The 12192-nt window shown below is 55.1% G+C and overlaps 1 protein-coding gene across 4 annotated transcripts in view; it reads left to right on the forward strand.

Moving 5' to 3' along the window:
* Positions 1-12192, forward strand: part of VWCE (von Willebrand factor C and EGF domains) — a 35509-nt gene that overhangs the window by 1251 nt on the left and 22066 nt on the right. For all 4 annotated transcript variants that reach the window (XM_046642821.1, XM_046642823.1, XM_046642822.1 and 1 more), the window contains exons 2-10: positions 1911-2005; positions 2109-2198; positions 2533-2661; positions 4961-5077; positions 7687-7803; positions 8691-8819; positions 9843-10273; positions 10356-10449; positions 11706-11788. In XM_046642821.1, the coding sequence (XP_046498777.1) occupies positions 1911-2005; positions 2109-2198; positions 2533-2661; positions 4961-5077; positions 7687-7803; positions 8691-8819; positions 9843-10273; positions 10356-10449; positions 11706-11788 (1285 nt within the window). The remainder of the gene's footprint in view (positions 1-1910; positions 2006-2108; positions 2199-2532; positions 2662-4960; positions 5078-7686; positions 7804-8690; positions 8820-9842; positions 10274-10355; positions 10450-11705; positions 11789-12192) is intronic.

Genomic DNA, 12192 nt, shown 5'->3' on the forward strand with positions numbered 1-12192 from the left:
CTCCCGGCCGAGGCCGGGCCGCCGCGGGCCGAGCGCATGTGTGCGTGATGCTCCGAGCGAGGGAACACGGTGTCAGCGGGCGGCCTGGCCCGCGGCCACGGCCTCCGGTGGGGGTGCGCAAGGGGGCGGCCCCGCCAGGCTCGCAGCTCGCACGTGTGTTCCGCAGCCCACCACCAGTTCCTGCTCAGATCAGGCCGGCTCCGTGGCGTTTCAGAGCTTTCCCGCCACCTGTCTCCGGGTCACCGCCTGTCCTAGGAGGCTCCTTGGGGCGCTCTGGCGGGCGCTTGGCCCCTGCCGTCCTGAGGGTGGGCTCCACCAGCTTCTCGGGCATCCTTCCATCTGCCGCTTTGGTTGCACCCCCACCCCTTTCAGAGCCCCCGTCTGAGGAGCTGGAGGTGTCACCTCCTCCTCCCCAGGCTGCTGCCATAGTCGCTCCAGCAAGGGCAGCGGGTGAGACATCAGTGCCAGCCCCCCCTCCAGGGCCCCCTCTTCCTCCGTGATGACTTCAGAGAGGGAAAAGCCTCTTGGAGGCTCCTGGGAGTTTTCTGCAGACGTTTCTGTGCTGCTATGGGCCCTGTTTCCCTTTCCAGAATACTTGTCACATTTGACACAGATTTTTCTCCCCAAGAGCGGGGTGCCTCTGGCTTTTCCATCCATGTCCCCAGTGCCTGCTGCATGCCCGGCAGATTGTGTGTGCTCTGTAGATGGCCCAGCTGGCAGAATATTCCCATCAGCCCCGCCACACGGGCAGAGCACAGTCGGGCAGGGTTTTCTTGTCCCTATTCTGCTGCCGAGATTCCCGGTGCCACTCAGGCTGGACTTCATCACCCTCTGCCCAGCCCATCCCAGAACTAGTTCCCGTCATTGGCTCTGTCTCCCGCCGGGCCTGTGCAGGGGCTGTTCCCTCTGCCTGGAGCACCCTCTCCCCTCCTCCATTCCCACCAGCCGCTGCTATTCCTCTCTCCTGCCCCAGCCTAGTGCTGTCCATCCAGGAGACCACCACTAACCCTCTCGGGGGCTCCATAGCCTGTTTTGTTGTGGCACTTGTCACACTACCTTGTTATCACCTTGTCTGCCCAACGTCCCTTGAAGCTGGGGACAGTGTCTTGTTCATGGCTGTACTGTTGTGCCTCGCCCAGCATGGGGCACACTGGGTCCCCTTCACTCCTCTGGGCAGCTCGCTGGTACCGTCACCTGCTCCCCAGAGATGTCACCGGGGGAGGGACGTCTCTCCAGCCCCTCTGGAGCTGTCCTTCCTCTTCCTGTCTTCTACTGGCTTCCCTTCTCAACCTTTCCCTCAACAGCCATTTATGGAGCACCTACTGTGTGCTGGCCACTGCTCTGGGTGCTGAGATGAACAAAAGAGGAAGCCCTTGTCCTCAGGGAATGGTAGGGGGGACAGACAATGAACAGATTGACAAATTAATAAGTAATTTAATGTCCCAGGAAGTGAGTGTTATGAAGAAGAATAAAGTAAGGGTGAAGAGAAGGGCTTCTCTGAGACAGTGACATGAGCAGAAAGATCGGGGTGAAAGGAGGGAGTGAGCTGAGAAGAGGAACCTTCCTGATAAAGGGAACTGCAAGTGCAAAGGCCCTGAGGCAGCCAGCTCCGGGATCTGCATCCATTGCAGTCTCTAAGGACCCTCTCTCCTGGCCGCTCTTTGCTGTGTGTTCATGTGGCATATATCTGTGGGAGGCTGGTGTCTGTTCTCTCACGCCTTTGTCCTGCCTCCAGAAGAAACTGTCTGGGTCATTTTTCTTTTGAAACTTCCCACTGTCCCTCTGGGGCTGGGGTGGTGGTGGGTGTCTTGAGAACTGTTTGTTGACGGCTGACTGGAGGCTTTCACTGCCCTGTAGACCAATCCCTCCCCTGATACAGAACATGGAAAGTGCTCTCTCCTCTTTTGCAGACGCCGGCTGGGCCCCCACGTCTGCCTTTCGGGGTTCGGGAGTGGCTGCTGCCCTGGCTGGGCGCCCTCCATGGGCAGTGGGCACTGCACCCTTCGTAAGTGCCCGTCCCTGTGCCCCAAACATCCTCCACAGCAGGGCGCTCATTCCTTGATGGGGCGCCCCAGCCCCCACTCTCTCACCTGCATTTCTCCTCTCAGCCCTCTGCTCCTTTGGCTGTGGGAGTGGCATCTGCATCGCTCCCAACGTCTGTTCCTGCCAGGATGGAGAGCAAGGGGCCACCTGCCCAGGTAGCTGGGGGCGGGCAATGGCTGATGGGAAGAACTCTGTTAACCCTGGGATTCTGTGTCAGGCACTGGGCCCTTGAGATGTAGCCTATCGTATCATCTTCAAACAACTTGATTAGGTAGGCATTCTCATGCCTAGTTTATAGATGAGGAAACTGAGGCACAGAGATTAGTGGCTGCCCCGGGGTTACCTGGCTAGGAAGTGGCAGAGCTGGATTTAACTCAAGCCTGTTTGCCTCCAGAGCCACCTTCCCAAGAATTTCGGAGGCAGCCCCGGGAGGCAAGGGTGGCTGGGACTTTTCATGGCTCATGCTCACACGCGCGGTTTCTGTTTTAGAAGCCCATGGACCCTGCGGGGAGTATGGCTGTGACCTTACCTGTAACCACGGCGGCTGTCAGGAGGTGGCCCGAGTGTGCCCGGTGGGCTTCTTGATGACAGAGACAGCTGTCGGCATCAGGTGTACCGGTGAGAGACCTGGGAGAAGTGGGGGAGGGGGCGGGCGGGAATTCTGCGTCCTCCCTGTCCTGCCAGGATGATCTCCAGAGAGATGGGGGGCGAAGCTGAGCCTGGACCGGCTCTGAAGTTTGAGAGTGGGCCTGCAAAGCAAAGAAATAGTCCCTTCTGCTCTGTCGCAAATATTTACTGAGTACCTCTCCTGGCCAGGAACCGAGCTAGCGGCTGGGGTTACGAGGGCAGTTAGTCCCTCCCCACTGTCATGTTGCTTCTAATATGGGGAAGGGAGACGAGTAAGGACAATGACAGTCTCATATAATGGGACTGCAACTGGTGAAGTGCAATGTGCCAGGGCCCACTGAAGGACGGGTGACCGGGACTGGAGGTGGCGTTGACCACAGAAGCCGCCCTTGGGAAAGTGACATTTGAAACATGCCAGGAGGGTGACATTCAATACTCATTTTATAAACGTATTATTTGCTCGTGATTTGAAAAAGTTCTGACGCGCAAAGTCTGTCACCTTCCCCAGGGGCAACCACTGTGACCAATTTCTTGCATATCTGTCCAGAGAGGCGAAAGCTTTTTGCTGAGGTTTGACTTTGTAAAAATAATATTTCTTCCTCTGAATATAAAAGTAAAAAAATAACTTATTTTGGAACATTTGGAAAGTAAAAGAAAAGTGGAAATAAGCATGGTCCAGAAGTTCCTACCCGGAGATATTTGTTACTAAAATGAAGTTATTTTTCTGCCCTTTTCTCTGGGTGTGTCTGTGTTTGCGAGTGAGTGTACCTGTGTGTATGTGTGTGTTAGGCAGACGGATCTGTGTGTTTTCTAAAACTGGGATCATACTTTATAGTTTTTTTTCATTATTTTTCTCACTAAACTTTATATTGTGAGCACAAAAGAGTCTTTACTATGTAATTTTTAACAGCTGCGTTCATGGCCACTGTAATTTAAGTACCTTGCTCTCTGCTAGCCCTCATTTAGCTTGTCTGCAATGTTTCACTACTATAAATAATGCTTCAAAAAAGACACTTCGTGTCGGCCTCTCTGATTATTCCCAGAAGGAGAACTGTTGGGTCCGGGGTCTCACTAAAGGAGTTTTGGTGCTTGGGGCTCATGGCACCGTCCCCTTCAGGAAATTGAAGTAATTTGTCCTCCCCTGATTCTTATCTTTGCTGGGGAGCCCTTTCCACACACACGTCTCCTTGCAGAGGCAAATGGGACCAAGGAAAAGCCAGGGAACAATGTCAAAGCAAGGGCAGGGCAGGGGGCCTCGAGGGATCCCAGTGGGATGGGGTTGGTCAGGGTGGGCTTCTCAGAGGCGGTGGGTGTCATACTGAAGGGTCTGCCCGTGGGAAGTGCGGGTAAGGAGAAGGGAGTCATCCAGTGGGCATGGTGGCCGGGGAGGGGAGACTGGAGTGGGCAGAGCTGATCCTGTAGGTCCTCAAGAGCCGCCGTGGTTCTTATTTGAGGAAGGGATGCCATGAAGTAGGGGTGGGGAGTTCTGTCTCCGAGCTCCCCTCACCCCTCAGGCCTGAATCTTCCTAAAGCACCACTGGGATCCAGTCACCGCACCCCGGGCAGAAGGACTCCATTGCACCCACAGCCGAGGCTTAACCTACCTCTCCAGCCCCCACCCCCACTGCCCCGACAGGAACCCGAGCTTCAGTCACTCTGGGCCCAGGGCATTCTCTGTGCTTTCCAGAAGCCCCTCAGACTCTCTCCACTTGATGGCCCCCTCCTCCTGATGCCTCCTGGTCCCCTCAGCCCCTCTGTCCTCCAGCGCACACCTGCTGTGGCCGGGCGTTCCCCAGTGGGGCAGATATCACCCGGCCAAGTGCTGGCCTCTCGTGGGTGTGTGTCGTGGCTGCCACGTTATCAGACTGTAACCATCTGGAGAGTGAGCGCCATGTCTTAGTCACATTTGTGTCCTCAGCGGCCCCCTCCAGGTCTGCTGCACACGGGCAGTGCTCAATAAACATTTAAGGGGCTTTCATCAGCCTTCCTGCCCACTACCCTCTGCCCTTTTGGGGTTGTTCCGTGGGTGGGGCCGTCGCATGGGGGTCTGTCTCAGCATTCTCTCTGTCTTCTGGTCTGCGTGGGTCAAAAAGGAGGGGCCTGGCCCCTGCACCTCTCCTTTCTGGGGTTCCCTTATAGCTGGATGACTCTCCTGGTGCCTGCTCTTTCTTCCTGGGGTGGGGCCGAAGGAAGGCCCGGTGTGGGCACGGGGGCTTTGGGGGGTAGAGTTTCCCCCTGCACCCCAACATGTTCAGAGTGGGCTGTGCAAGGATGTTTTCTCTCTCCCCAGACATCGACGAATGTTTAAGCTCCTCTTGTGAGGGCCACTGTGTGAACACAGAAGGCGGGTTTGTGTGTGAGTGTGGGCCAGGCATGCAGCTGTCAGCCGACCGCCACAGCTGCCAAGGTGAGCAGCTCAGAGAGGGTAAGGACGATGCTGGGACCACTGCCGCTGGGCTCTGAAGTGGAATGCGCGGCCCTGCCAGGTCCAAAATGTGCTCTCCATATATTATCGCATCCCTATAGTCCTCTGAAGGAGACACTGTTATCATCTCTGTTTGAAGGATGGGGAAACCGAGGCTTGTCCATGGCGGTTCCATCTGTATGAGCTGGAGTCAGCTTGAATCCCGGCATGTCTGACTCTAGGGTCCTTGCTCTACGCCACGAATCGCTAGAAGCTGCTGCTGCCATTCTTGCAGGGTGGGGGGGATGGGGATGAAGGAGAGGCCTAGGCTCCGTGGCTGAGTGGTTAAGTTCACTCCCTCCATTTTGGCGGCCTGGGGTTTGCAGGTTCGGATCCCGGGTGTGGAACTAGCACCACTCTCAAGCCCTGCTGTGGCGGCATTCCACATAAAGCAGAGGAAGACTGGCACAGATGTTAGCTCAGGGCCACTCTTCTTTGAGCAAAAAGAGGAGGATTGGCGACGGATATTAGCTCAGGTCCAATCTTCCTCATAAAAAAAAAAAAAAGAAAGAAAAGAGAGGACTTGGGAGAGCTAGGGGCAGGGCGGATCAGACTAGCTGGAGGGACGAGGCCACAGAAAAGAGGGAGGGCTGAGAGGGAGGGGCTGTGAGCAGGTCTGGGGGTGGGGTGGAGTGTGGGAGAGGTACGCTGTGCTGGGGTCACTCATTCACACATTCATTTGTTCAGCTGCCCAGCGCTGGGCCAGGCTCTGGAGACACAGGGTGAGTTAGCAAACATCTGGCCCTCCAGCTCCCCAGCCTGGTGGCAAGGGGACGAACAGCGAGGTTGTGCCGAGGGATGGAGGCATTGGGAACCCAGGGAAGAGAAGAAATCTTTGTTCCGAAGTGTGCCCGATGAGAGGGACCTTTCAAAATAATTGCTCATTCTGTAAAGATGACTTATGTTTACAGAAGTTATGTAAGGAAGCATTCTCTCTTTCACAAGGCAGCTAAGACAGAAGCTCCCCTTGATACTGTGGTATTATTTTTTTATGTGTTTGAAACTTTCATAAATTACTTTAAAAGTTCTAAATGTCACAGCACTAGCTCCGGGCCCTCTTTCCCACTGCCAGCCTCTGTTCTCTTTAGAGAATAAGCGTGGTGTCTTAGTTTCCTCGGGCGGCTATAACAAAATACTGTGGACCGGGTGGCTTCGACAACAACTGTTTATTCTCACAGTTCTGGAGGCTGGGAAGACCGAGATGAAGGTGCTGGCCCATTTGGTCACTGGGGAGGGCTCTCTTCCCGGCTTGCAGATGGCCACCTTCTCACTGTGTCCTCACAGGGCGGAGAGATAGAGCCAGCTCTTCTTATAGGGGCCAATTCCATCAGGAGGGCCCCACCCTCATAACCTCATCTAAACCTAATTACCTCCCAAAGGCCCCACCTCCAAATGGCATCACAGTGGGGGTTAGGACTTGAACATAGGAACTTGGGGGGGACACAGTGCATCCACAGCACTTGGTTATCGATCTGATGTGTGCGCTGCCTGCCTCTCCCCAGTGTGTGTCCATATGCACATATGCACGTACAGAGATATGATAATCAGAGACGAGCCCTTGATGAACTCCTGTGTTCTCGGTACCATCCTGAGCACTTTACATGCATGTTCTCATTTCATCCTCAAAATTATCCTATGAAGTTGGTACTGTTTATTTTTGTGTTTCTGTTAGGAACACTGAGGCTTAAAGAAATTAAATTATTTGCTCAAGATCAGGTTGGACCTGGGCTTTGAAGCCAGTCACTCCTCTGCTTGCCTTTTTTCCCCTCAACAAGCTGTTCTGAAGATCTCTCCATATCAGGGCGTTTTAAACAGACCTGCCTTGTTCTTTTTAACTACTGCCTGGTACTTTGCTGTGTAAACACCCCATATTTTACTAACTTACTAAGAGTTTATGAACTCTTCTCTTATTAGTGAACATGTAGATTATTTCCAGATTTTCACAATTTCAAACAACACCATGGGGAGGCTTTGACAGAGGAGGTGCTATAGAAGATGAGTTTTGAGGTAGGAGTAGGAGTTTTCCAGCCAGACAAGACAGAAAGGCATTTTAGGCAGACAAGAGAACATAGGGAAAGGAGGAGGCCCACCGGAGTGTGGTGCCTTTGGAAGATGGCAAGAATTTAAGACAGAGCAAAGGCGAGGGGCAGCGAAGGGGGTGGGAAAGGCAGCCCGGGGCTCATGTGCTCTGGTGCAGCATTGGTGCTTGTGGGAATCACGGAAAGCTTTTAGGCAGAGTGGGCTGATCACAGGTGCCCTTTGGTCCGAACATCCTGGAGGTTGTGTAGAGGATGGCTCAGAAGGAACACAGGGACGGAGAGGCAGGGAGGCACATGAGTTCGTGGTTATTCTCCAACTAGAGACAAAAGTGGTCCCGGGCTAGGGTATATAGCAGTGAGGGTGGAGAGAAGTGGGCTGGTCCAGAGAGGGGTTAAGATGTTCCCCCACAGCCCTGAGTGGGGTAGGAGATGGTGATGAGAGAGGAAGAGGGACCACATTTCTCCAAAACTCTGTGTGGAAGTCAGCTCCAGCCTTGTCCTGTTCCCTTCCAGACACTGATGAATGCCTGGGGACTCCCTGCCAGCAGAGATGTAAAAACAGCATCGGCAGCTACAGGTGTTCCTGTCGAACTGGCTTCCATCTCCATGGCAACCGGCACTCCTGTGTAGGTAAGGTCCGGAGGACCCTGTTGTCTTCACACTTAGGCTGCCAATCAGGAAAATGGACAGGGTGAGCCCAGGGTCAGGAAGAGGTCAGCGGTGTGGACCTCCTGGTCCCCTGGAGCCTGCTAATGCTTGAGCCCTTGCTCAGGGCCTGCCTTTCCCTGGGGTTGGCATGGCTGCTCATGGAAGACCCTCTTGGACTTTTCCAGGCCACATGCCACTTTCATCCTGTTATGTTTCTCTTCCGCCCCTCTCCCAGATACACCCCAAGGATTCCTCTCTGCTCACCCATTTTCTTGGCTGCCTTTGCTCCCCTTGGTAAATAAAGCACGTTATGTCTTGGTTCCTCTGGTTTAGAAGGAGACCCCTGTTTTCTCAGCCCATTAGCAGAAATTTCCAGAAAGGGATTGGCATGTTTGGCTTGAGCCTGGCTCATGGGTTGAAGGTGGGGTCCCATGGGCCTGAAAAAAGACCTTGTTCTAATGGAGTTTGGTATTCGTCCTGAAGCCTACCTTGAGCAGTGCTGGGATGTTGGAGACTCTTTTCCAGAAGGGCCCCGTCACCTGACACTTGGGATGGTGGAAAGTTTGGAGATGAGATTCCCAGCCAGGCTCATCCCCACCAGCCAGCACTTAATCATTGCTGTGTACTGCTGGGGGATGAGTCACTGGGGCATCCATTAAATGCCTCCTGGATGTATGAACCTCTCCAGGGGGCTCGCATTAGATTTCAGCCCCACTCCCAGACATCTGAGTCACATCCCACACCCTGGGGCAGGGATGGACCCCATAAGAACATGGCAGGGAGACTCCTCCAGCCTTTTGGGCTAAGGGATGGAGGAAGGGTCAAGTAGCCCCGACAAGGCAGCTGTCGGCAGCGAGGCTCTCCTGCAGATGTAAACGAGTGTCGGAGGCCGCTGGAGAGGCGAGTCTGTCATCATTCCTGCCATAATACCGTGGGTAGCTTCCTGTGCACATGCCGACCTGGCTTCAGGCTCCGAGCTGACCGCGTGTCCTGTGAAGGTGAGCCTCCAGCCCCGCCTTCCTGGCTCCCGGCCCCGCCCTCTGGGTCCTGGGCTCCGCCCTCCCAGCGCCAGGCCCTGTCCAGGGTGCCAGACCCCGCCTCCAGGCCCGGCCCTCCCAGCCCGACCTTCTCCCACCCAGCGCCCAGCCCCGCCCTCCCGGGGCCTTATCCCTGGTGCCAGGCCCCGCCTCTTGCCTCCAGGCCGCGCCCTCTCAGCCCTAGGCCCCGCCCTACCAGCGCAGGGCCCCGCCCTAAGCCCCAGGCTCCTCTCTTCCAGCAACGAACCCCGCCCTCCAAGCCTCAGCCCCCGCCCTCCAAGAGCCTAGGCCCGCCCACCAAGCCCCAGGCCCCGCCCTCCCGGCGCCGGGCCCTCTTCCTTTTCCACCCACTCTTTTCAACTCATCTTATTTCCAACAGTTCACTTTTTTCCTCCCTTCCTCCTTCCGCTTCTTTACCCATTCTTCCTCCCCTTGCATTTCACTGTTTCCTTAGCCCTTGTGTTGTCCCCCAAATGGAATAAGGGGAAAAAAAATGATAGAGGAGCGTGTGACACAGGAGTCCCAGTAACCTGGGCTCCCAGGAACACTTTGGACAGTGTGGTGTCAGATCACTCTGCCCGACTTTAACAGCGTGCCTATAAACATACGTATAATGTCGTATAAATACTGACGGTGCCTTTTCTAGTCCGTGGCGATGGCGAGTTTTCCCTGAGCTGTTCCTTCATCCAGAGCCTCAGCATCCCCTCCTGGGAAGCCACATCCGGGTGGGGGAGCAGGGGACCCACTCTCAACTTGTAACTTCGGCCTGCTCATGTGGGACTTTTCCACCAATCTTCTTCTGTGATCGTCCCCATAGCCCCAGCAGTTTAGGGTGGAACTGGTGGTTTTAGACCCGTTCTGTTGACGAAGAGACTGGCCCAGGGCCATTTAGTGATTTGCCGTGGAGGAGCTGAGTCCAGGCCCCTCAGTCTCGCCTCCTGCCCCTGCTGCCTCCCTCAAGAGACCCCTGTGCTTCCGTTTCAGCTTTCCCGAAAGCCGTGCTGGCCCCATCCGCCATCCTGCAGCCCCTGCAGCACCCGCCGAAGATGCTATTGCTGCTTCCAGAGGCGGGCCGGCCTGCCCTCTCCCCAGGACACAGCCCTCCTTCCGGGGCTCCAGGGCCCCCAGCGGGAGTCAGGACCACCCGCTTGCCCTCTCCCACCCCTGCACTACCCACATCCTCCCCTTCTGCCGCGACATGGCTGCTGTCCACCTCAGTGCCTAGTGCCTCCCGGCTGGGGACCCTCAGACCTCCCTCACAACTCCAGGAGAAAGCGGTGATGACCCCTTCCTTGCCCAGGGGCCCTGCGGCCACGCGGCTGGCACCAGGGCCCTCTGCCTGCTGGCACCTGGGAACCATGTATGAGTCAGGGAGCCGCTGGACAGACCCTGGGTGTTCCCAGTGCTGGTGCGAGGTGGGTGTGAGTGGTCCTCAGGGCTGCCCTGGTCTGGTGTCTGGGGCCTTGTGGTGGCTGGAACTCCTGCTTTTGCTTCCAGGATGGGGAGGTGACCTGTGAAAAGGTGACGTGTGAAGCTGCTTGTTCCCACCCAATTCCCTCCGGAGATGGAGGGTGCTGCCCATCATGTACAGGTGGGAGCTGGTCCACGGGAGGCTGGGTGTGCCCCACATGGTCCTGCCTCTTCTCTTCCCCAGCCGTTCTGCAGCTGAAAGGCTGTTCGCCAACTTCTGTGTACATCAGAATCACCTGAAGGGTAATCCCTGGGCCCCGCCCCCAGAGCCTCTGATTTAGCAGGTGTGGGGCAGAGCCCGGGAATTTGCATTTCTACCAAGTCCCCAGGGGATGCTGATGCCGCTGGTCCAGGGCCCACACTTTGAGAACCACTGGTCTGTGCTGTGATATCCCTCAAGGGGAACTTCTCATCTTTGGAGGATCCTTTTTGAGCTTCGTTCGTTTATTAAAACCCTCAAGGAGTTTTTCCAAATCTGCTCTGCAGTCTCCTCCCCCGCCCCCCCCCCCCCCCCAGTTCGCCTCCTACCGCCCGAGGCGTAATGCTTTGTAAACTCTGCCCCCTTTCCAGTTCTCTCCCACCATCTGCTTACAGTTTTTCATTTGCTTCCCGTTGCTGTTAGATAAAGACCCCAAATCTTAACAAGTCCTTTCAACAGGGCTCCTCAAAACCATGCTGCGTGGGAATCGCTGGGGATCTCGTTAAAAATGCAGAGTCTCCTTCAGTAAATCTGGGGAGGGGCCAGAGCGTCTGCATTTCTTGAAGCTCTTGGTGATAAGGAGCCGAGGTTGCTGCCCTTTGAGCAGCAGTGAAAAAGTCTTCCTAAGGGTCAGACTGAAAATGCACTTATTGATTTTCTTAATGATGATTGTGACCTTTAATAGTGTCTCTCCTATGTACTGAGCCCTAAATATAAAGTGCTGGATACTTCACATCAGAGGTTGTGGCTCCTTCTAAGTCCCCTGCAGGGCACATGGTGGTATTTCCATTTTACGGTAAAGACAACTGAGGCCCAGAGAGGTTAAGTGACATGTCCAAGGCCACTTCGGTAACTGAAGGGGCAGGCCAGGTTCTGAACCCAGAGCTGTCTGATTGCTTTTCCTGCCGTATGGGAATAAAAACCCAGGCTCTCAATACAGTTCTGGGTTTATGAGACACGAATGGAACCATCCTGGGGCATCCTATGCAGGTGGCTCCTGCTAGTTCTCCAGGGGTCTTAGGACCACACGGTTCTGGGTACTTGGATCTGCCACTTCTGGGGCATCCTGGCCAGTGAGAGAAGGTTCCAGGTACATTCTGCCTGGAAAAGTCATGAGACCTCAAGCTTCCTCTCCTTTGAAGAGGTCTGATGCCTCCACTCCTGTTTGTCTTTCAAAGGCTGTTTTCACAGTGGCGTCATCCGAGCCGAAGGGGATGTGTTTTCACCTCCCAACCAGAACTGCACCGTCTGTGTCTGCCTGGTAAGTATCGCAGGATCCCTGAAGCCTCAGGGGTGTTTTCTTAACCTTTGGGGGTTTAGAGGAAGGGGAAAGACCCGATGTTAAAGGTGAGCCTATTGAACGGAGGGAGAGTTCTCAGGTTGTGGATTTTGGTCGGAACCTGTCGACTTTTAAAGCGTGGGGGAAATGCGAACGCTACAGGTCTGTGGAGTTAGGGAAGCTTCTGCTGAGCAGAAGGGAGCCAACAGGCAGACAGGGTCCATCTGTCTAGGAAGGGGAGTGGATGAAACTCCCTTGGAAACTTCCCACTGGGGAGCCTGTTTTTCTCTCCAGGCAAAATATTTGCCAGCACAATAAAGGCATCCACATTTGGGAGGGAGAAGGCTCATTACCAGACTCAGCTTGTTAAGAATGTTTTGCTTTAG

This window comes from Equus quagga, chromosome 17, assembly GCF_021613505.1.
Source record: "Equus quagga isolate Etosha38 chromosome 17, UCLA_HA_Equagga_1.0, whole genome shotgun sequence".
Classification (NCBI taxonomy): Eukaryota; Metazoa; Chordata; class Mammalia; order Perissodactyla; family Equidae; genus Equus; species Equus quagga.